This window comes from Cupressus sempervirens, chromosome 4 (assembly GCF_028749045.1).
Source record: "Cupressus sempervirens isolate cs-2001-9-10 chromosome 4, ASM2874904v1, whole genome shotgun sequence".
NCBI classification, from domain to species: Eukaryota; Viridiplantae; Streptophyta; class Pinopsida; order Cupressales; family Cupressaceae; genus Cupressus; species Cupressus sempervirens.
The window spans coordinates 582057995-582081146 of record NC_143121.1 but is presented as its reverse complement, the minus strand read 5'-3'; the positions used below and the strand labels follow the sequence as shown (position 1 = coordinate 582081146).

The 23152-nt window shown below is 35.1% G+C and overlaps 1 protein-coding gene across 5 annotated transcripts in view; it reads left to right on the top strand.

Annotated features, from left to right (window-relative positions):
- The window catches only part of LOC149562540 (uncharacterized), a 52557-nt gene that overhangs the window by 7207 nt on the left and 22198 nt on the right, over nucleotides 1-23152 (top strand). For 2 of the 5 annotated variants that reach the window (XM_089826018.1, XM_089826019.1), the window contains exons 2-3: nucleotides 16116-16229; nucleotides 16374-16437. In XM_089826018.1, the coding sequence (XP_089682144.1) occupies nucleotides 16116-16154 (39 nt within the window). In that variant the 3' untranslated portion in view covers nucleotides 16155-16229; nucleotides 16374-16437. Of the gene's footprint in view, nucleotides 1-16115; nucleotides 16438-23152 lie in introns of those variants that run through there. The other 3 variants (XM_089826016.1, XM_089826017.1, XM_089826020.1) reach the window with 2 other exon arrangements.

The window sequence follows — 23152 nt, the reverse complement described above, 5'->3', positions numbered from 1 at the left end:
GATACAGAATTTGAGGCACAAAAATCAAGATACCCACAAAATTATGACCACAACCCAGCTGAGCTTTCAAAAAACCCACAAGGAATCTGCGATCAAAGTAATTTTCTAGTTGAATTGAAGTGTCAAAACCCTAGTCGAAAAATGCAGGAACCTTAGGCGGCCATGAGAGATTGAACGCTGGTTGTGAGAAGCTTTGGGAGGGTTGATATGAAACATAAAATGTTAAGAGAGGGAGTTAAAAAAACTCCAATTGTGGGCGGAATGCAATAAAGCTGCATAATCCTCTGCAAAAATGCTGAGAAAAGATTTAAAAAAATGGCCATTTTTTATAAACAAGAGTTGAAGAAAAAACATCTCCAATAAAAAACGGTTGAAGAAGATAAAAAAAGTGCGGGTTCGATGCAAAAGAATGACAAAAAATTGAGTTATTTTAGTAAGAATGTGTGGGCATAGGTGTAAGAACAAAGCAAGAAACCTCAACATTTTGTAGAAGGATCGATCTAGATTACCCATGAAAACAAGAGACGACAATGCATGGGATTTGCAGAAGCAATGGCTACGAAAACCCTAGTTGGATTTGGATAGAGAGCCATAGGCCAAAAATTATTTATAGGAAAAAATATTTTTCAAACCAAAAAAAATTCATTCAAAATATTTCAAAAAAGAGAATTGTTGCATTGATGTCTTTGATACCATATTATTGAGAAGAAATTGGTGAATAGTTTTATGTAGTAACCTATGCTCCACAGAGTTTTGGGGATGGGGATGTTTTAGGGGACAGGGACTTGTTTCCGGTATGTGTATAGGTCGAAACCAAAATTTAGGGGACACTACCTAAGGGGATGACAATTAAAAACATAAGGGATTTTTATTTATATATAGAGACAAAATTCAAATATGCATATCACGACATTGATAAACCATTCACCATAGACATTTTAGAAGATCAATGCATGGAATATTATTGAATGGCAAATACTAAGTACTTCCATTATAATAGTATCACATACATAAATAGCAAAAATTAAAATGCCTAAAGGCTCCAAATATCATGTATGAAATCAGAATGAAATAAAGAGAAGTCCAACTAAAATAGTTAATAAATACTAAATGCAATCTTTACTCAATAAATGCAATATTTCCTCACTGCTGCTACTGCTTTATGTTTTTTTCTTCCTCTTAGCAAGTGTCATGCCCAAAATACGAGGGCAAAAACATACAATTTTTTTTAAATTTTAAAAAAGTAATAATAATTAGATTCAGTAAAGTTTAAGAGTTTGATTTGCAAGGAAAGAATAGGTTTACTACATTTCATCTTAAGTTTATAATCATGAGAAGGAATAAATTGTTAACATTAGACTCTCGTTATTAAATTGGTATCAACATTTGATTCGTTATTACATTAGTATTACAACAATGTATTAAAATTATTCTAATATCGATTGGGTGGAGTATAAGTTCAATTATTTCATAGCATAGACATCAAAGAACTAATTACTATGATAACATGAAATAATTGTCTAACTACAATCAAACTCAATTCTAAAACTAAATATAATTGAATTTATGATCTATTGAAAAATAATAATAACGATAATAATAATATAGCTAAAATTGAATTAACTAGAATCTAAACTAAAATTTACTAAGATAATTTATATTTGCAACATAACCATTAACTTCCTTTATCAATGAAAACTAGAGTTGCACTAATTTAACTTCTACTAACCATATAATTTTAAATCTATAATTATTAGAACTAACATCTAATAATATTTAAATGAAGGAGACGTTTCAACTATACTTACAACAATTTTCAATATTAACAAGCACGATAAAAATCCACATACTAAATTTCATTTATACTAATTCAAGATTTAAACTTACTTATTACAAATTATCATAAGTTAAAACAAAACATTAACCAAAGACAACTAACTTAGATTAATAAACTAACTAAAAACTAACTTAAAAAGTAATAACATAAACCTAATACAACTAACCTAAATCTATCTCTAATACATTCATTACTTTTTAAACTAATACTAATCCTAAACTAAATTTAACTAAACTTTAAAAAGAACTAGCTAAACTAGCCTCCTAACCTATCTACCCCCCCCCATGGCCATGCGCATCCCAAGGGGCATACACACTGCCCAAGCGCTGACAGGCGTACCCCCTTGGCAGGAAACTTCCACTTCTTGCGCGTAACAGTCCCTCTTGGGTGGGCGATCCAAGGGGGCATTGAGAAAGGAGTTTCACCAATAAACTTGCTGTAGACTAACATTAATGCTAAACTAGGCGCATGACAAGGTGGAGGTAAGTATGATTGCGCCATCATAAATGCATTTGACAACGTAAAAGGATGCACTTCGCAGGTCAAACAGGGGTAAGGTAAGCTTAGTCAGACTTAAAGCAAAACCAATGACTTGCTTCCATCCAAAATTGCAAATCACCAAAAAAAATATTAAGTGCCAAAAGAGTCAGCAAGGTCTGCCCTTGACTATGACAAGGTTTTAAATAGTAAAAGGAGTTAGATAGATAAGTTTGTAGTGGAGGGAAAAGGATTAAAGACATAAAGTTTTATAGATGGACTCTAGGATATTTAAGATATTTAGTTTATTAGCTTAACCTTATGCATTTTCCTTGTTAATTATATTTTTTTTTTGAATTTTTAATTTTAAACTTAAAAAGATTCACAGAGAATATTGTCTGTTACAATGTGGAATTTAACACCAAGCCCATGCAAAATCCAGAGGGCTTTTGCTGTAGGAAACATATATATATATATATTTTAAGTGTCATTTTGCCTAAGTGATGATTTTTCAAGCAATTTGGTTTTCTAACAAAGGAGTAATATTTTTTTTTTAATACTATAGTTAAGCCAAGAAATTGAATAATTCTTTTAAACAACATTGCAAGATTGATCTGTTTTTTTTTCTTATTACTACGAAATTGAATCAACATTCCATAACATAATATCATTTATTTACTTATTTGTTAATTTGCCTTAACATATTTGCACTTGAAATTCGCAAAATTGAACATCAACATTCTATCTTATCTTGATATTCATTCCTATAACTGAAAAGAAAATATGAAAACCTCATAAGAACGATATCACTCAAACACTATTTTTATTGACAACCAAGTTCAAGGCTCCGCCAGGAAAGAACCAGGAAGAAAACCCGACATTGTTGCCATTACAACAACCAGTTTTAAAACACTTTACACAGGATTTCAATTTCGAACATAACTGAATTCCAAACAACAATTTAAATTTCCTTTCTTGGCCTTAAACAAGGGATTCCTTTCATTTTCTGCAATATGTTGCTGAGATCGTGGAGAGAACGAAAACTGACCATGTGACAAAACAACATAACAAGGAGACAACATCAGTCATTCATTTCCAAACCACGTTCTCACAATAGGTTCGACATTAAATCAACACTAGGGAGAAGGTGGATTTTTCGAACAGGAGATGTTAGACACAACACCAAAACAGGTGCCCAATCGGGGCTTTAACTCAAGAACTTCTGTTCTTCCATTCTTTTATGCCAAAATTCATACGTGGTTTGTGTTGACAGGTAGGGGCCCATAACACCCTACCCTCTCTCCCTCTTCTCGTCCTGAGAAGAGACTCTACACTGTTGGAGTCCAACTGAAGACCTTTCTCCAAAAATGGCCACTTCTGCCTTATCCGAGGGTGAGTAATGCCAAACACCCATGAAAGAAGACTTCGAAATTTCAAAACAACACAAAGAAAAACATTGAAGAAAAACTGTTTCCAATCCCTCTTAACATACTCAACACACATACAAACATACATAAGTAGTAAAAATGAAACATGAAGCACTACATAAAACCAAAATGAGGTAAAGTGTTCCTACCTTCAAGAAAATAGGTTATGGCAATGAACAAGTTTGAGAAGAGCTAGCTTTCCTCTCCTTCCCCTTCAAATCTGAAAGTCCCTTTAAAAGTAGAGGTTGGGTGAACAACTGAAACCTCCTCAAAAATGCCTCTAAATAAGCTCCTCAACTCAACCACCTCAACCAACCAATAACTTTACCACTTGCCCAAAAGATCTAGAGGTTTCTAACTCAACTAAACCTAAGGCTAACCTTAAGGTGGGGTTAGGGTCTATCAACCCATGGTGAAAACATTCTATTTTCGCACTAAAGCAAAAATGGACTTTTTGAGTGACCATAAAAGTCAACAAAAGGGGCTAGGGAGGTGGAAAATGCCCCCAACCCATACCCATACCCCTTGGGTATTGAGATTTCATGATTCAAGGCCTTAGGGATTGATTTGGGACCAAACAAATGCTAGAAATTTTTTAGAACTGACAAACAACTCCAAAATGCAAATTAAACACTAATCTGGATTAGGGGTAACTAAACTCGATTAAAAACAGATTAGCGAAAAGGGCACTAACTTAGTTCGACTTAGGTCCATAGGTTACACAGTTAACCCTAACTAGCATGCTGGAATGCATATACAATTCACGAGTGTCAAGTGACACTATAAGAACACGTTTACGAAACATTAACATTTACTAATCACGGAAAGATACACTCATACATCTCACAATACAATTAAGATATGAACAACGGGGTTTCCACAAATGGCACATAGGGTTCAGTTCTGTTTCTTCGTCAGGTTTCTCGGCTAAAATATCTTGCACACTCATTGCACACATCAGTAGCTCCATAAAAATCACATGCACATATGTATATACGTATCAGGGAAATCACATAAATTAAGACATACATCTTTCAATTAATCAGGGTTTCTCTCATTCTACTCATATTCTCAATCATTAAAATTGCATACTCAGAGTGTTAATTCTGCATTTACTTCATCAACATACATGTTCATAAAGCATTATATGACGAACTCAAATATCTGAAAGTAAACATCACACAACATGAAATAATATAATATGTTCAAAGTATTCAATAGTGTTTTGACATATTGAGTCATGAGTAACAAAATAATAATGTATCACTATGCAATGATGGGTCAGGGTGAGGCCTCACAGCAAGTATGTCAAATTTAAAAATGAGTAGAAGAGTTGGTGTTTTAATGGACCAAATACGATGCATATTTTTATTGTGTATGTCAAAAAACAACTAAATAGTGGAAGTTTCTTTTTACCACTGTCCACAATAAGAAAATGTGCTTCAAACGCTTGTAGAATTTGCCATGATAGCAACACGAGCCTGAGTTTGAATTGGACACGTATAGATGGCAAGTGTTAATCATGTGCCTTATAAAGCACATCTACAGATATATATATTTTTAATACATGTGCGATTGGTGGCCGACAACTAATAAATATGACAGACAGGGCATGATGCTTGATAACTGACTAAGGATGTATTCTTGAGTGAAGTGTTATAAAAAAGATGTGCTAATTTTTTGGTTGGTTGAGTGACTAGCAAGAAATATATATACATGTGTGATGAAATGACAAAAAATGAGTTGCGAGTTGATGTCTTGAAATGTACTGGAAAAGCTTTAAATGAGTATATGTTATCAGTTTGTGGATGTTGTTAAATGTGAGTCTGTTCATTTAGCGTGGGAGTATAAATGTTGTTGTAGCAGCTGAAGACAATAGGGCATGGGTTATATAAGAATATCTACCGTATAGTGTAAAAAGCTTACTCGGTGTTGGAGTAAATTTTATATCAAATCCTTTAGAATGCATTTATTTAGTCTGATATCTCTGCTGAAGCGTATCCAGGATTTGTTGTTTAAACTTCTTCCCATCTTTAACTCGGGTGTCTCAGTAAGTTGTTTTTATCTCATAATTAGATAATTGTATTGATGCCTCAAGGGAAGAAATGGTTGTAGCCATTTGAAAGTTAGAGTTGAAGCTCTTTGATAGGATGAAGTCTAAGTTCGATTGCTGATGTGAAGAGAGTTGAGGCTCTGTTGTACTGTGTTTTAGCCATTTTTGCTTGTTATTAAACCGCGGTTTTTACCCAAAAGGGTTTCCACGTGATAAATTTGGTGTGTTGTCTCAATTTATTCTTCTAAAACTAATTTTCTTCTTATTAAAATTAAAAATACTGATTCACCCCCTTCCCTCTCAGTATTTGTGTGTTTTTCAATTGGTATTAGAGCAGGTTCGCTTTTCCAAAGCCTAAAAGCTTGAGATTAGGTCTATCCCGTGTCACTTTTGTCACTATGAGTGCCTTAGAAGGTCTAGCTACAAACCATGCTCCTCTCTTTGATGTGACCAACTATTATGCCTTTTGGAGTGTTTGTATGAAAACCTACATTATGTATGCTGGTTTTGATGTTTATATGAACCTCTACTGTTGCTGATGCTAAAAAGGACTTTGAAAATAATGCAAAAGCCATGAATACACTTTTATGTGGTCTCTCTGAATCAAAATTTGTCAAAGTTACGCATTGTGATTCAACCAAAGAAGTGTGGGATAAGTTGTTCAATGCTTATCTTGGTGATGATAAAGTTAGGAAGACAAAAGTTCAAACACATAGAACGATTTTTGAAGGCATTCATTTGAAGGAAGATGAGAGTGTTGCTTCCTTCCTAAGAGTCGATGAATTCATGAATGCTTTGAAGGGACTTGGTGAGACAAGTGATGAAAAAACCATTGTTCAAAAGATTCTATGCAGTCTTCCTTTGAAATTTAATGCTAAAGTCTTTGATGTTGAAGAGATCTCAGATTTCGATACTCTTACTGAGGATAAGCTGCATTGTATCAGGACTGCATATAAAATGCGGACCAATGTTTAAGGGTTGTCAAAAAGGGAAACTGCATTCAAGGCTACCAAAAGTGGAAAAGAGAAGGAGCAAAAGCCAAGTGAATGTTCAAAAGGTGACTCAAATGATGAGATAGCTTGTCTTGTAAGGAAGTTGAAGAAAGGACTTAGCAAGAGCAAAGATAAGCTAACCTTAAAATGTTTTAACTGTGGTAAAATCAGTCACTTTGCTATAAAATGTCCTTATGAGAAAAAAAGAGGACAATAGTGATGAAAGTAACTCAAAGCTTAGAAGGTCTAGAAAATTCACAAAAGGAAACAGGAAATCTGATAAGTTTAAGAAAAGCCTCTACTCAAGGAGTGATAACGATACTCCTTCAAGCAGTGAGGCTGACAATCTAAATGATGAAATTTTGTTTATGTTCGTTGATGATTTGAATTTGAAAGAGTATGAAAAATGTAGGGTTCCTTAGTTTGATGGCACGAACTTTAGTTTTTGGAATAGGATGTTGACCTATATTAATTCTCTTGGCTTTGATGTTTGGAATTGCATCAGAGATAATTATGTGCCTCCTATTAACTCCTTAAATGTTGCAAATGAGACGATAGGCTTTGACAATAATGCAAAGGCAATGGGTTCTATTTTAAGTTGTTTAACTGATTTTGAATGTGGGAAATATTTACATTTTGGTACAGCAAAGGAAATTTGGGAACAACTACATGCTACATATGATAACAATCTTGAAAGTAACATTGCTTGTATGGCCATAGAAAATATTTAAATTGAAGACCAAAAGAATGAAGAGTATGATGATATGGAAGATGATGAAGTGGATTTAGAACTTGAATTGGTGGCTACCCTTGTTGAAATAAAAAATCTTAAGAAACAAAATCAGAATCTCATTGAACTGCTGCAAGTGGAAAATCAAGAAAAGAGGAAGATAACTATGGCTCTATGTGAAGTTGAGAAACTTTTCAATGACTCAAAGATTCAGAATGACAAAGCCAAAAAATATCCAAGAGGAGTTGGAGAATAAAATTGAGATGAGAGAGAAGAACATTTGTAAATTAGAAGCTGAAGTTGTCTCACTTAGAAACATTGGAAAATCCACAATGTTGTTGATTCAAGAGGTAACAAATCAAGTCAGCAACATGTAATGGGATAATCTCCTTTCTTCTAAAAAATACCATTAGACAAAAGAGGTTCCAAGATCAAAACATTAATTTTGAAAATCTTGTCAAGATCAGCAAGAAGGAAGCTGTGAGAGACATTCCATTGCTGGAAAAACCAACAAACATCACTTGCGAAAATTGCCAAATGGGAAAGTGAACAAGAACATTCTTCAAATCAAAAGAACTTTCCATCTATAAACCTCTTGAGCTGGTTCATACAAATTTACACATCTCCAAATTGTATCTCTGTTAGAAGATATAATATGATCATTAGAAACTGCTTCTCAGGTACTATGTTTCTGCACTGCTCTCTATGAATCACTTATAACTTCTGTATATCTTCAACTTAGGCTACGCAAACTTAACCACACGACATGATGTGGAACATGTCCATAACTTCATGTCACCAAATCATCAGAACTCTGTCTTGACGACCACGATCTCTGTCTGCTACTTTGCCAATCTTCATAGAATTATTGCTATGTTGACATCAATGACAAACACAATCATGAATGCAACATGTCCATATTGTCACATGCTCACCAATGCTTAGGATAGTCCCCCAAAGGAATACCATCAGCATTCATGCTAACAATCTCCCCCTTTGGCATTGATTGCAACATAGATGAAAAACATTTAGGTTCCTATAATACCAAATAATACTATGCTCATGTTTCTCTCATATTTTCAAAGCGAAAATTGCCAAATGGGAAAGTGAACAAGAACATTCTTCAAATCAAAAGAACTTTCCATCTATAAACCTTTTGAGCTGGTTCATACAAATTTATGTGGGCCAACTAGGATAACAAGCTTACAAGGTGAGAGATTTTATGTTATTGATTGATGATTTTTCACGTATGACGTTGGTTGCATTTCTTAAAGAAAAATCAGAAGCTTTAGAAAAGTTTAAAGCTTGAAAATGAGATGGATCCAAAGATCAAATGTCTACGTTCTGATAATGGCGGTGAATTTACTTCTGACGAGTTTGTGGGTTTTTGTGAGCTTCATGGAATTAAGAACTTTCAGCCCCCCCCTAGAATTCCACAATAAAATGGTGTTGTGGAAAGAACAAATAGAACAGTTCAAGAAATGGTTCATTGCATGCTGAATGAAGGAAAACTGACACCTTTTGGAGGGAAGTTGTCCATACAACTGTATACATACAAAATAGAACTTTGTTAAGAGCAAGATATAACAAGACATCTTATGAACTATGGAAAGGTAAATCAGCCATTGGTAAATACTTCAAAGTTTTTGGTAGTCCTTGTTACATTAGAAGAGATGATGATAATTTGGGCAATTTTGATTCTAGATCAGATGAAGCTATCTTTCTTGGTTACTCTTCTAAAAGAAAAGCATTTAAATGTTATAATAAAAGGCTGCACAAAATTGTTGGAAGTGCAAATGTTGTGATTCATGAAGTCACTAATGAGTCTTGTGAGAATGTGAACAACAGTTCAATGGGCAAAAGGAAGAGATCAGCACTGCTGCATCTCCATCTTCTCCTTCTTCACATGTTGAGACAGTAAACAAAGTAGAGGAAAATTCACAAGAAAAGGCACATTCACAAAGTGATAAAAGTTCCTCTTCCAATGATGAGGCTGAAGCTACACATAAACCAACCAAGCATACACCACAAGATGAATTGGGTGTATCCTCTTCCAAAACTCCTAAATTTGTGCAAAGAAATTGTCTTATAGATCAAGTGTTACCTGAAAGAAGAACTAGAGTCACTAGAAAGAATGTTAATTACTAGGAAGATGAAGATGTTTCCTTATGTTCCTTGTTTGAGCTTGAATGTTTAGAAGATGCAGCCAAAGATAAACATTGGATTGCTGCTGTGAAAGAAGAATTGGAGCACGTCCAAAAAATTAATACATGGGAGTTTGTGCCTAGACCCAAAGACAAGAACGTTATTGTTACCAAATGGGTTTAACGTAACAAGGTAAATGAAGAAGCTAAAGTGGTAAGTAACACGACATGCTTAGTTTGTAAAGGGTTATGCCCAGGTTGAAGGACCAGGTTGAAGGAGTAGATCATGATGAAACATTTGCTCCCGTAGCAAGGTTAGACACAATTAGAATGTTCCTTACTTTTGCTTCATTTCATGGTTTCAAAGTTTACCAAATGGATATGAAATCAACATTCTTGAGTGGTGACTTAAATGAAGATGTGGATGTGGAACATCCTGGAGGTTTCAACATGAGCAACAATTTTGATTATGTGTGAAAGCTAAAGAAGGCACTATATGGGCTTAAACAAGCTCCATGAGCTTGGTATGACAGGCTGGATAGATATCCACAATAATAAGGTTTCAGAAGGGGCTATGCTGACAACAATAAATATGTAAAAGAGAAGGTAACAACATTTTCATTGTTGTTGTATATGTTGATGATTTGATTTTTCGAAGTAATTACTCTAAAATGATTGAGGAATTTTCTGCTAACATGAAAAAAGAATTCAAAGTGATCTTGGGTGAGTAAACATATTTCTCAGTCCAAATATGTTAGAGGGCTTCTAAAAAGGGCAAGATGGAGGATTGCAATCCGGTTAGTACTCTAATTGAAACTGGTTGCAAATTAAGTAAAGGAGATGTATCACCTAGTGTTGATCAAACATATTACAGGTCCATGCTAGGAAGCTTATTGTTTGTTACAGCTACCATACATGATATTATGCATGTTGTTGGCTATGTTGCACATTTTCAAGCCATGCCTAAGGAAACACATGTTCAAGTAGTTAAACTAATTTTCAAGTATTTAAAGGGAACAATAAATTTTGGTTTTAGGTATTCTAGATGTTCTGATTTTTCATTAACAACATACACTGATTCAGACTCGGGTGGTTCAATTGATGACAAGTAAAGCACTAGTGGTGGTGCCTTTTTCGTTGGTGGCTGCCTTGTTTCATGGTTGAGTAAAAAATGGTCCCACACTTCCTTATCCACAACCAAAGCCTAGTATATTGCAGCAGTGTCATGTTGCACGCAAGTAATATGGATGAAACACACATTGCTTGACTTTAAAATTGAATATATCCCTATTTATTGTGACAATATCAGCACCATTGACACTTTAGAAGTCTATCCTCTAGTCTCCTACCATTAGTCATTTTGATGGTTATAGATGGAATTATATATAATAGTACAAGAATATGTCTGAACCAAGATCGTTTTTTAACCAAGCATATTCCAATCAGATTTCACTTTTTGAAGAAGCAAGTCGCTTGCCAAATTTTCAAACTTGATTATGTTTGCACTAAAAAACAGGTGGCTGATATCTTTACCAAACCATTACCTCAAGAACATTTTGAATATTTCAGTAGCAGACTTGCTGTACTTGTACCTCACTAGTGGGCTTTCTTTCAGGGGGAGTGCTCACACACTTTATCTTTTATCCCACTTTTACAGTGTTGTATTGAGCTTCATGATCATTGATGTCAAAGGGGGAGTAGTACCATTCAGGGGGGGTTATATTTGCATAACACAGATGGTTTCAATATTTGATTGCCATCAATGAAAAATAGGGGGAGATTGTTGGTATTTTGCATTGATGTGCAAGTTAATTGGCTTTTGTTGAATTTACTGTATCTTCTGTCTATGTTCTTAATGGAACAACCATTAGTCGATGTAATCAATCTACTGGAAGTTATTTGACTTTTGTTTGAACTGAATATTAGACAAGGGGAACTCTGTTCTGGTTTGAACTGAAAGTGCCAACAATATGCAGGGGAGTCATAAAGTGTAATATGTAGCCTACCATACAGAGTATTGCTGGAATTGTGTGAGTTGTGTCTCGAGTTGGATCTTGACTTTGCTGGACCTGCAGTTGCATTCACACATCGTTGGTGGAAGTGTCTGTTGTCATCTGGTTGTGTCAATATGGTTTTTGTCTTTTGTGTGAGTAGATATCACTTACGGGGATGACATGTGGATTGGCAACTGTGGATGTTTTATTCACCTGCGCAGTTGTAGACAGGAGGAGTGGTTAACACAAACATTCACAGGTGTCTTCCAATCTTTTTCTGCTCTGAGAAAAAATAATGTGCGTTCTGGAGTTAAAAGCTGTTGCAGTTTCTCAGTCTTAAGTGTTGGTGCGTTCTGAATGATTCCTACAGTTAGGAATCTATTCTTATCCAGCAGCGGCTGTGTATGTCAAAAACAACTAAACAGTGGGAGTTTTTTTTTTAACCACGTCTACAATAAGAAATAATGTGCTTTGAACACCTGTAGAATCTGTTATGTTAGTAACAGAAGCTTGAGTTTGAACTGGGTGTGTATAGATGCCAAGTGTTAATCATGTGCGTTATAAAACACATCTACACGTATATGATTTTTTTAATACATATGAGACTGGTGGCCGACAACTGATAAATTTGACTGGCAGAGCGCGATGCTCGATAATGGACTAAGGAGGTATTCTTGAGTGAAGTGGTGTAATAAAAGGAGGTGAGCTATTTTTTTGGTCGGTTGAGTGACTAGCAATATATATATATATATATATATATATATGAGACTGGTGGCCGACAACTGATAAATATGACAGGCAGAGCGCAATGCTTGATAACGGACTAAGGAGGTATTCTTGAGTGAAGTGGTATAAAAAAAATATGTGAGCTATTTTTCTGGTCAGTTGAGTGACTAGCAATATATATATCGAGTTGAAGTCCTGAAATATACTGTAAAAGCTTCAAATGAGTAAATGTTATTAGTCTGTAGATGTTGTTAAATGTGAGAATTCATTTAGTGTGGGGACCATAAAAGTTGTTGTACCAGCTGAAGACAACATGTACTGGTTATATAAGAATATCTACTGTATAGTGATAGAAAGCTTACTGGGTGTTGGAGTAAATTTTATATTAAATCCTTTAGAGTGCATTTCTTTAGTCTGATATATCTGCTGAAGCATATCTTACTATCCAGGAGCTGTTGATTAAATTTCTTTCTATCTTTGACTCAGGTGTCTTAATAAGTTGTTTGTATCTCATAATCTGGCAACTGTATTGATGCTCCAAGGAAAGAAATGGTTATAGCCATTTGAAAGTTAGAGTTGAGGCTCTTTGATAGGATGAAGCCTAAGTTTGATTGCTGATGTGAAGAGAGCTGTGTCTCTGTTGTACAAGGGTACTCACACCCCCTCCCAAACCTTGAATTATTTGTCCCCGAGATGTCCTCGCACCAGGTGCTTGAGTACCCAAGTACCCCCACCTCCACCATTCCACAACCATGCCGCTGCTGGGATGGGTACTTGAATTTCTATTTGAATTTTGATTTTTGAATGTTACTATTGGGTATGTAATATCTTACTATGTTGAATTTTCAATAGTTCTAGCTCATGTTGCAATTTTTCTATTTTCTATTATTTTAATTTGCTATGTACTATTGAAACATCATTTCATAACTAGCATTTCAAGTTCTCTATGTAATATACAAAAACCCTCCCTGCCCCGTCCTCCCTTTGCTGATGTCCCCCTGCCGTCCCTCAGCCATCCTGAAAACTTGTCTCAGCATCCTGTTGTCCCGATGTACCCTAGTACTGGGGTAACACTGATTGTTAGTGAACTGTGGTTTTTACCCAAAAGGGTTTCCACATGATAAATCTTCTGTGTCGTTGCCTCAATCTATTCTTGTGAATCTGTTTTTTCCCTTATTAAAATTTCAAAATACTGATTCACCCCCTCCCCTCAGTATTTTTGTGTTTTTCAGCAGTGCCCTATCATCAACACTAAGACACTCTCTCGCACATACAAATCATCATGAAATTTTCAATCACCAACACCGATAGATCCTCTCCAAAGACCCTCCTTTGGTGAGTTGTTACTTATAAGAATATGTGGCATTGAACGTGGCTCTAAAAACGAGAAACTTTTTTGTGTATTGTCATTGTGTTGGGCGATGTCTTGAGTCAAAAATTTGAATATCTAGCTGTGGAACAACTGCAACAAGAACTTTTCCCTTCCCCTTCCCCTCATTGTATGCAGCCTTTGAAGATTCTTTTAATGAATTGTGCATTATTGTACCTTGATATTGGTCTTCTCTAGAAGATGTGTGAGATGAACAAGTTGCTTTTTTCAAAGAGTTATGCTCATTTTGATTAGTTTTCTTACAAAAGGCACACTTTGCCTTTTCCTTCATAGACTTCTCTTTTGAGGATGAGGATTCAAAATTTGAGACAGCCTGTTTGTGATCTTGTTTCTTTTTGCCTTGATTCTTTTGTTCCTTAGTCTGCTTGCCATTACCTTTCTAATCTTTGGCAATTTTCAGCCAATGCATGAGACTTAGAAGGTTTGATGGTAATTTAAACCAACCTATCTTGCCCCTAGGCATGTTTATTCACAAAAATATCAAGACAAGGCATTGTGTTGGAAGCTCTTAAATCACTTTAGTAGCATAAAATGTAGAAACAAATATTGAGTAGTTTGGAAATTTTGGAGAGAATGCTTATGAATAATTGCTTGTCATCTTTTTCAATTTCACATTGTTTCAATTGTGATCTTATGGCTTTTAGTTCGGTGAAGGAGTATGAAAGCATAAAAGCTAGGGCTTAACCCTATGAATTAGTTTTTCAATTGACGACCTCTCAATTTATCTTGTTTGCCAAAGAGTTTTGCTAGTGTGGTCCATGCATCATTTGGTGTAGAAACAGATTCAATATGAAAGAATAAATTTGGAGATACAAGTGTACATAAGGTTCTAAATGTGTCATACTTATTGAACCATTTTGGTCAGTTGAAAAATTTGAGGCACATTTTTGCCTCTTTCTTGAAAAAAACTGGTAAAAATAGCTCTCCAGTAAAGGCCTCTTGTTCCCTCTTTTTAGCTACCACCATTTAGTAATGGCAAAGATTGCATTATTATTGAATTTTAACCAAGATCAAATACCTGCAAAACAAACTAAAGAAAAATAAAATAAACATTAGGAATTTATTTGTGGTGATGCATGATTTTCTTTAGCACCCCAGGATGCTGTGCCCCCAAATACACTATTAAAATATATATTCTTTATTGTATTGCAAAGCCAAGAGCTAATAAGTTTGGGCTTTATAGGCCATCACCAGTCTATCCAAGCCTTGGAGAATCTATCGCCATGTATTTCTTGCTTGGCTCCCCATGACAAAATGCCAGTGTGCTATCTACAATGTGTAGCTATTTTTGAACCATGTTTGTGTTCATTTTGGCCTTCCTTTACTCATCATGTCTGATTATGTGCTGCAGATTGTTAGTTACTATTGGTATTTCTTGTGGCAAACATTGGATACAAAATTGGGCTGGTCTACAACATTCTGTTCTTAAACATATGCACATAGGGAGGTGATCAAGGAAATGCTTGTCCATTTTTTTAGCATATATACAACACATCCTCAGACATGGAGTGTCATGTCATACATTTAGCATGCCTACACCAAAGTTTTCAACAGCTCAATCCATTCAGCATGCCTACATGGAATGACATGTCATATATGTAGTTCAATCCATTTCAAATATATCACAGGATCTAGATAAGCATATTCTTGACATTACCATTTTCAATAGCAATAGATTGTTAGGAACTAGGACTTTTTTTTTGGTAAGTGATATTTTAATGATTTTTAAAAAGTATTACATTGTAGACAAAGCAGGCCTTTAAGCCATGATTTTCAGTCCCCCCCATTACATTGCAGCCAAAAACACCATTAAACCGCTTCAGACATGGGTATGAACACCCCATTAGGAAATAGGAATATTAAATTGTGTTCTTTTATCCTATAGGAAACCCATGGAAAGTGGCGAATATGGATTACTAGATATCTTCAAATGGATGCTAGCTGTTTTGAAGCACGTTGGAGGTACTTTAAATGCACTGTGGCTTTATTAATTAATTTGATTTGTTTTTGGTGCTCTGTCTTGCAGTGATATCATTTAAGAACAGGACTATCAAATTGAGTGTCATGTATATCCATCCTTTTTCTGATAGGTTGGGTCATAGAGATGATGCTCAATGCTAGCCCCAGAAACTTCCCCAATAGATCATAATGCTTCAAGTATAGTTAGGGCATTCCCTATTTAAAGAGGCCTTTCATGTTTAAAATTTGTACTCACTAATTATACTATTCCTTCAGTCTTGGTTGCTGTCTGAAACAACTTGTCTGACAAACTGAGCATTCAGGTTCCAATAGTCTATATCTTTTTGCAAAAACACTTACTAGTTTTTTATCGTATCTTATAACAGGTCCCAAGCTGGCATGCCATAACGACAGTTCCTGAATGAATCAGACTGGGCATGCATTGAGCTTGAACAAATCATTCCTGCCATCAGATACCAAATGGACCTAACGTTTGACAAGTATGCAGTACTGTGTGGGATATTGTTTCATCTGAGCTACTTGTCTATGCTCTTATCTCAACATTGATGCTCCAAGTGCCATAGCTTGAGTTGTACAGGTTGTGTTTCCTAACTGCTTCATATTCAATTTGGTACGGTTATCAGGCTTGTATATGACAGAATTGGGATTGGAAATCCAGACTATTCAGGAGCTTATTAAAATTGACTGGTAAGATCTTTGGTTATTAATTCATCTGAGTTTATGTGCGCTTTTGGTTCTTGTTGTTCCATTTTCATTATTTCATATATGAGCAGGGTTCCCTTTTTGGGAATTGCATAGAATCATTTAAACGTATAAAATGAATCTACTTCACAATCATATTTATTTGTATCTAGACCTAATTAAATTACAAATGACATACTTTCTCTAATTTTTAGTACATATTCAAATTTACAAACCTCACAATTAAATGACTGTGCTACTTGAATTTCTCAAACGATGGATTGATTAGAGGAGTGAAGTGTTAGTGCATCTGGAAACATTGAACTGAAAGTAAAGAAATTTACATCACAGCACAATATTTTTATCCAGCGTAGCCCTGGAATTGGGAAACACCAGTTGGTAGCAGCACTTTTCTGTCTACCTGAATATTATTGCTTAGAAGTTAGAACAAACAAGTACATAGAAAGAGATTCTGTTTTTACTTTTTAGTTGTTCTTCCTACTGTTAAGTCTGGTACATCATTTGTCGGCTGGAATTCTTCTTCATCTAGTTGCCTCAACACTCAATTGTTCCTCCTCTTCTTCAATTTTCCCATAGCACTTGGTGTTGCGAGTTCGTAATTGTGCACTGAAAGGTCTCCTTGCTTAGAAATGAAGAGACAAAGTTGAATTGGGCTTTTCATTCTAACAGGCTGAGTTGAGATGAAATACTCATTTGAAACTATCCCTTGGGGAATTATGAAATTGCCCATTAGGGAAACCAGTGGTTTTACTCTGCTGGTTCCTTGGGGTTCTTTTGAAACCTGTAAAGTTGAAAAGGAAAGCTTTCTGCTGAGGTGTTATCTTCCTAAATCCAATCACTTTACATTCTTAAAATCCAATCACTTTATCTTCTTAAACCTGTAAAGTTGAAAAGGGAAGTTTTCTCCTCAATACTTAAAATCCAATCACTTTACATTCTTATTTGATTGCATCTACACATAATTAAATTACGAAATACACAGTTTCTCTAAATAGTAATAGAAATATACAAACCACACAATAAAACTACTATTGTACTTGAATGTCAAATGACAGTATAATTAGAGGACTGAAATGTTTTTGGAACTGGAAATACATACTTAAAATAAAGAATCTTAGCATCATGCACAATATGTTTATCCTGGGAAGTCATGGTTGGAAAAAAAATAGCTGTTAGAGGTAATTGCTTATTTACCTGATTTTTATTTTTAATGCTCAGACAGCCAAATAAAACGATAAGACACATAATTTTTACCCTCTCCTTATTCTCAAGTCTGCTACATTTTCAGCTTGAATCCTCCTAGTTGCCTCGATATTCAATTCTCTCTAGTTCTCTTTGATTTGTCCACAGGTTCCATTAGAGGGCAGTTTCAAAGCCACTGGTTTCCTTGAGGGACAGTTTGAAACCTCCTTTTGTCTTTTTCATGTCCCTGTGAAGCCATGGTGAAGAAAAACCAGAGAGAATTGAATATTGAAGAGCTGGCAAGGACAGAAAATGGAATGTTGGATCTAATAGCAGCATTTATAGCAAGTTTGTTAGGTGTGATAGGGGCTGCAGGCTTGACAACATTAGTATCTAGTGTCACATCCCGTTTTCAGAAACACATAGTCGGGAGATATAGTTAATGCATTCTTTCTTGAGGCAAAGGATTAAGTTAGGGAAATATTTACATAATAACATTTTAAGCCTATCCTATTACTATTATTTTAAAACATGGTAAAATGGCAATTTTAAGGTTATTACGAGTTTAATAAAGTGGACCATTCAAGTGGAAGATAGTAAGTAATAATATTTTATTAAATATTTTTAGTGTGCTTTTGGAGGGAAAGTTTTAGAGGGAAAAATAAAAGATGCCAAAATGTAGGTCTATGAATGAGAAGCAATCACTCAAAGGAAATCATCCAATTTTAAGAAATCAAACCTTAATTTTTACTTGATAGTTTGAGGTCCGAACTCATGTCTATCTATTTCTCCCAAGGATAAAAATCCTGAGAGTTTAGAGATTTGGAAAAGGAAAAACCTCTTGCTTTCTAGGATAGAGTAATTTTGTTCTTTGAGGCAATTTCACTTAAGAATTGCAGTTGTGCAGAGAAGATTGCTGTGTATTTTTAGTTTCTAGTAATTCCATAGTATTGCTTCTACACTACCAATGTAGTACTATTCTATAGCCTTTCTATAGTTCTGCTACACTATCTTATCATTTTTATAATGCTTTACAACAGAAGTTCCATTAACAATTATTTTATTTGTAGCACAAGTTTGCTGTACGATTTTGGTGTTGATTCCAATTAAGATTTAATATATTTGTGGTGTTCCTTGTATCTGTTGTGCCTTTTGAGCAGTCCCTTGTCATAGGAAAATTTGTGAGTTTGGTTTCTATTATTGATTTTGGGGAGTTTGAATAATTTATGCCAGGAGATCTTTGCTGTGATATCTTTTCTTATTTTGTGTGTCCAGCCTGCTGCAATAATAATAAATTTTATTTGTAAAGGGCTTCAACGATAGATATTGTCCATCAATTACTATTGCCAAGTCTTTCGTAATTGCTCATCTATTGCATAGTTTGGAATCATGACAAAATGCACAGTTAATAAAAGTATCAAAAATGTATTATAGGGGTATTAGAGCTTTGATCTTGCTAGCTTGTAGAATAAAAACTAAGTGACCAGGTTCATTGGCTACTGGCTGGATCTGGGTCCAGTTCCTATTCCCACGTATTTGGTAGCAGTTCAGTATGTCTGTGTGTGCTGCTTCGTGTGTTTGGTAATTGACAAAGCTGTTCATTACTTCCGCACAACTACATGCTTCAGCACTGTCAAGGGCAGACTGAAATTCAGATATCATTATTGCTTGAATGTTATGTACTCGTCTGAGTCTGCCAATTCTGAATAGGCAATTTTCATTATGCAATAGGTAGCAAATTTAACATTCACCTTTAATATTTAATAGCTGGACAACAATGGGAAGTATCACCTTTAAAATAATACAAATTAATATTATTGCTTTATTTTAATGATTTTTTAATATTTTAATCTAATGTGTAAATACTTATGTCAATTTTAAATTAAATTTAAATGTGATATTATTTTATCTTAATAAATTGTTAGTTTGACTATATTATTTTATAATATAATTCATTTTTTTCTGTTTTAGATATAACGTAATCAAATTACAAAATAAATGATCTCCTTCTGAGACTGACATAGCAGAACATTTACATCATCAATTATTTTCCAACATCTAATACAAAAAAGCCATAATAACATATGAATGGGAAGTATCAATCTAACAACACCTAAAATCTACACCAGAGCAAGCAAAAAGATATCTAATCAAAATATACATTATCCAGTGCTGGTCCTATATAGGTACTAAGGAAGTAATGGAGACTATCTCTGATAAACACCATCTGGGTCCCTGTCATCTCCTTTGCTCTTGACCCAAGCCACCCTTCCCGCAGAACTTCTATTCACCTTAGCGCTATTCTATCTATTATCTGCTTTATATAGGGTTGCTCCACTCTTATGGCCACTGGAGGGATCTGCAACAGCATCAGCATCAGGTGGTATGGCTGCAATAAGAACAGCAGCTTCAGGTACTTTTACCTCAGGGATCCTCTCTCTTTGAATTGAAAGTTGACCCATGAAGTTCTGCAAAGCAAGCTCAATGGTGTGCTTTTCCTCTGATCCTCTCTCCCATCTATAACTTTGTGAAATCTCACTGCTGAGGTCTCTAACAATCCCATACTTCAGTAGATCCACAAACTTCCTTCTGCTTAGTCTCATAGTTACTGAACTCTGCATAGCAATGGCATAAAATATGCGCCTCTTGAGAGACTTAGTGATGTAGGAGCATCTTGGGTGTAAGGGTAGTTTGGCATCACCCAAAATTATTTCTAATCCGTCTTTCAATTAGGGCTATCTTAGTGCAAAGTTACTATTTCTAGAGGCTTACTATTTTTAGTAAGCTGGTCATTTGAACTCAGAATGTCCCAATTTCATCCTTGGAGGTTCATTTTAGATATATTAGTTTGCCAATAAAATTTCATTGCAATATCAAGTCTATTTGTAAAGTCATTGAAAGTTTTCGGTATCGGCAGGAGATTATAAAAACTTTGAACTCAAGTTTGAAGGCTTTAGAGGCTCCAAAAAGGGTTCAAACCTCGGCTGGTTGGAGCTTGCGTGAGATAGGCACTGTAGAGCACTTGGTATTTCTGATATGGGGTCATAACAGTCAATTGGAGCAACTGATGATGAGCAATTGGACAAAAATGAATTTCCCTCAAAATTTCTTTTGAGTTTCAAAAGTTGGGCCTACCGTAATGTAACAAAACATGAAAAATAATTATATTTTAGGGTTGGTTGGCCTCAGGGTCTAGGGTTAATTTTGTAGATCCTTCTTGGGTGGTGGAAAATTGTCTATACAAGGAAGGTTTGTAGGGTTGTCTGGGACAATTCTCGATAGATATATGTTGGCACTGGTCTACAAAATATTGCAAGGAAAATGCCCATGTGGCTTTGCATGTTCTATTTCTGAATATTGTATATTCCATTTTATTGGAGATAATATGAAGTTCATTTTATGTTCTTGCAAATTGCTGTTATTTCTTTATTATGTTGTGTTTGTTTGTGTTAATAAGGGGAGTACCCTTCATCAATTGCTATTAGAGCAATGGTTCTTGAGTGTGTAGACATATAGCCAATTGTGAGGTAGTTTGCACCAGGATTGTGGTTGTGGGTTTGAGCGAGAAGTGCAAAAGTGCTTCCACGAAGGAACCGTGGTCTAAGGGTCGGAGGTGTGACAAAAGAGGGTTTCAGAGCCCTCCAGAGACAAGTCCACCATGGTAATGTCGACATCAGAATGAGTCCACCGTGTCATGGTTTCTCTCTCTCCTTGCCAGTATCATTTGTTAGTATTCAACAAAAATCTCACAAATTCCTCCTCGTGTTTGTCTACGTGTTTGGATGACAAATAAGTTTTATTTTGCATAATTTTGCATTGTTGTGTTTTTATTTTAAAATATTGGTTATTTTATAGATATGCTTCAGGCTTATTTTTTATTAATTCTTGACAAAACCATAAGCAGTTATATTCGTCTCTCTTCTCATTCCTAATATGTGGTGATGTTATCGTGCCCACTCATTATTTTTGGGCTGTGATTTTAAATGCCATCAAATTGCTATGATTTCTAATATCTTCAAGCTGTATGTAAGGTGTTGGTGTTTTGAAACAACATAGTTTCAAATTACCCCGATGAGAACAAGATACATCTAGGGGCAGTAACTTCCCATTTTCAACATATCCTTTTAGACACTGAGCCAACTATAAGGCTTGACCCTTCTTCTATTTCAGGCTTTGCGAAACCTAGGCGGGTGGACCTATAGATTCTTTATATGGTACCAGTTGTCAAAGCATACACTGAATCTAAACAAAGTAGATAAAACCCTTATTTATCCTATACTCATGCAATGACAAAGATATGCAGTAGGAAATTGCAAATTTATGAAATCCACAAGCTGAGTGAGGGCATCCTTTTCAGTTCATTCAACATTAAAGGGAAAGATATTTGATTAATGATGTTGATTTCAGCAAAACCCCAAATATGTAGCAGTTAGAACAAGTTGATCCTGTAGCTGATCAATGCCTTATCTATTGGACAATTCCACAAATCAAATACATACACTTGTGATATCAATGACATATTTCATACACCCAGATATCAGATCTATCTTATCACTTTGTGAATCAGACATCGGTGTTTATAAAGACCTCACTCTTATGAAATATCCTCCTCAAATAACCAGAAATCCTGTCAAACACATCAAGCATTTACTTGGCCCTTTGTTCCAACAACAAAATACATCAGACATACATCCTTAAGGGGATGCAAATGGGTCTCAGTTCTTTGTCCTTAAACCACATAAGATTGCAGATTACAAAGATAGGAGACAAGAATCAGAATGAAAGTAAGAGATTCTTGCTCATTTGTATTCATTTCTTTGAAACTATACATTCAGATGCATGAAATTAAAACCTAGAAATGCCTAATATATCAGAACGAGCTATATTATCTTCATTACTGCTGTTCATACAAGAGAAATATCTGCTGAAGAATTTGGTGGAATCACAGTTATGGATCCAACCATGTGGTCTCATACTGAAAATTGCCAACCAACAATGGTTTCACAGTGAAAACTGGAACCGCAACAATGAGAAAGAAAGAGAATGATATAGAAGAGAATGAATCCCCGGATCTATTCTGTATCTGACATGTGTCTACTTGGAAAACTTCTCCTAGAAGTTACAGAACATCTCTCTAATTTCACCCAACAACTGGTAAATCAAATCCTCAACCATTTCACCTCCCAAAAGCCTAAAATATCTCAGATATTTGATGGAAAACATAATTGATTTTGATGCCAGATCTGAGATTAAGGCAAAGGCAAAAAATCAATTAAATGACCTCTAGAGGCAAGAAAACTTTTTAGAATCATCTAGGCTTCAACAAACTTTCATATCTACCCTCCAACCAATTTTGATGCTCAATGATGAATTTTGCCCATTTTGTTGAGAATGCCCTGGAAAACACAAATCTGCTTATAGACTGAACCGCTCAATATTTGTGCAAATTCTGACCCCATATTCAGAAAATTCATCTCCTCCCGGTTCCAACGGTATATTGGAGTCCATATTTCGGACA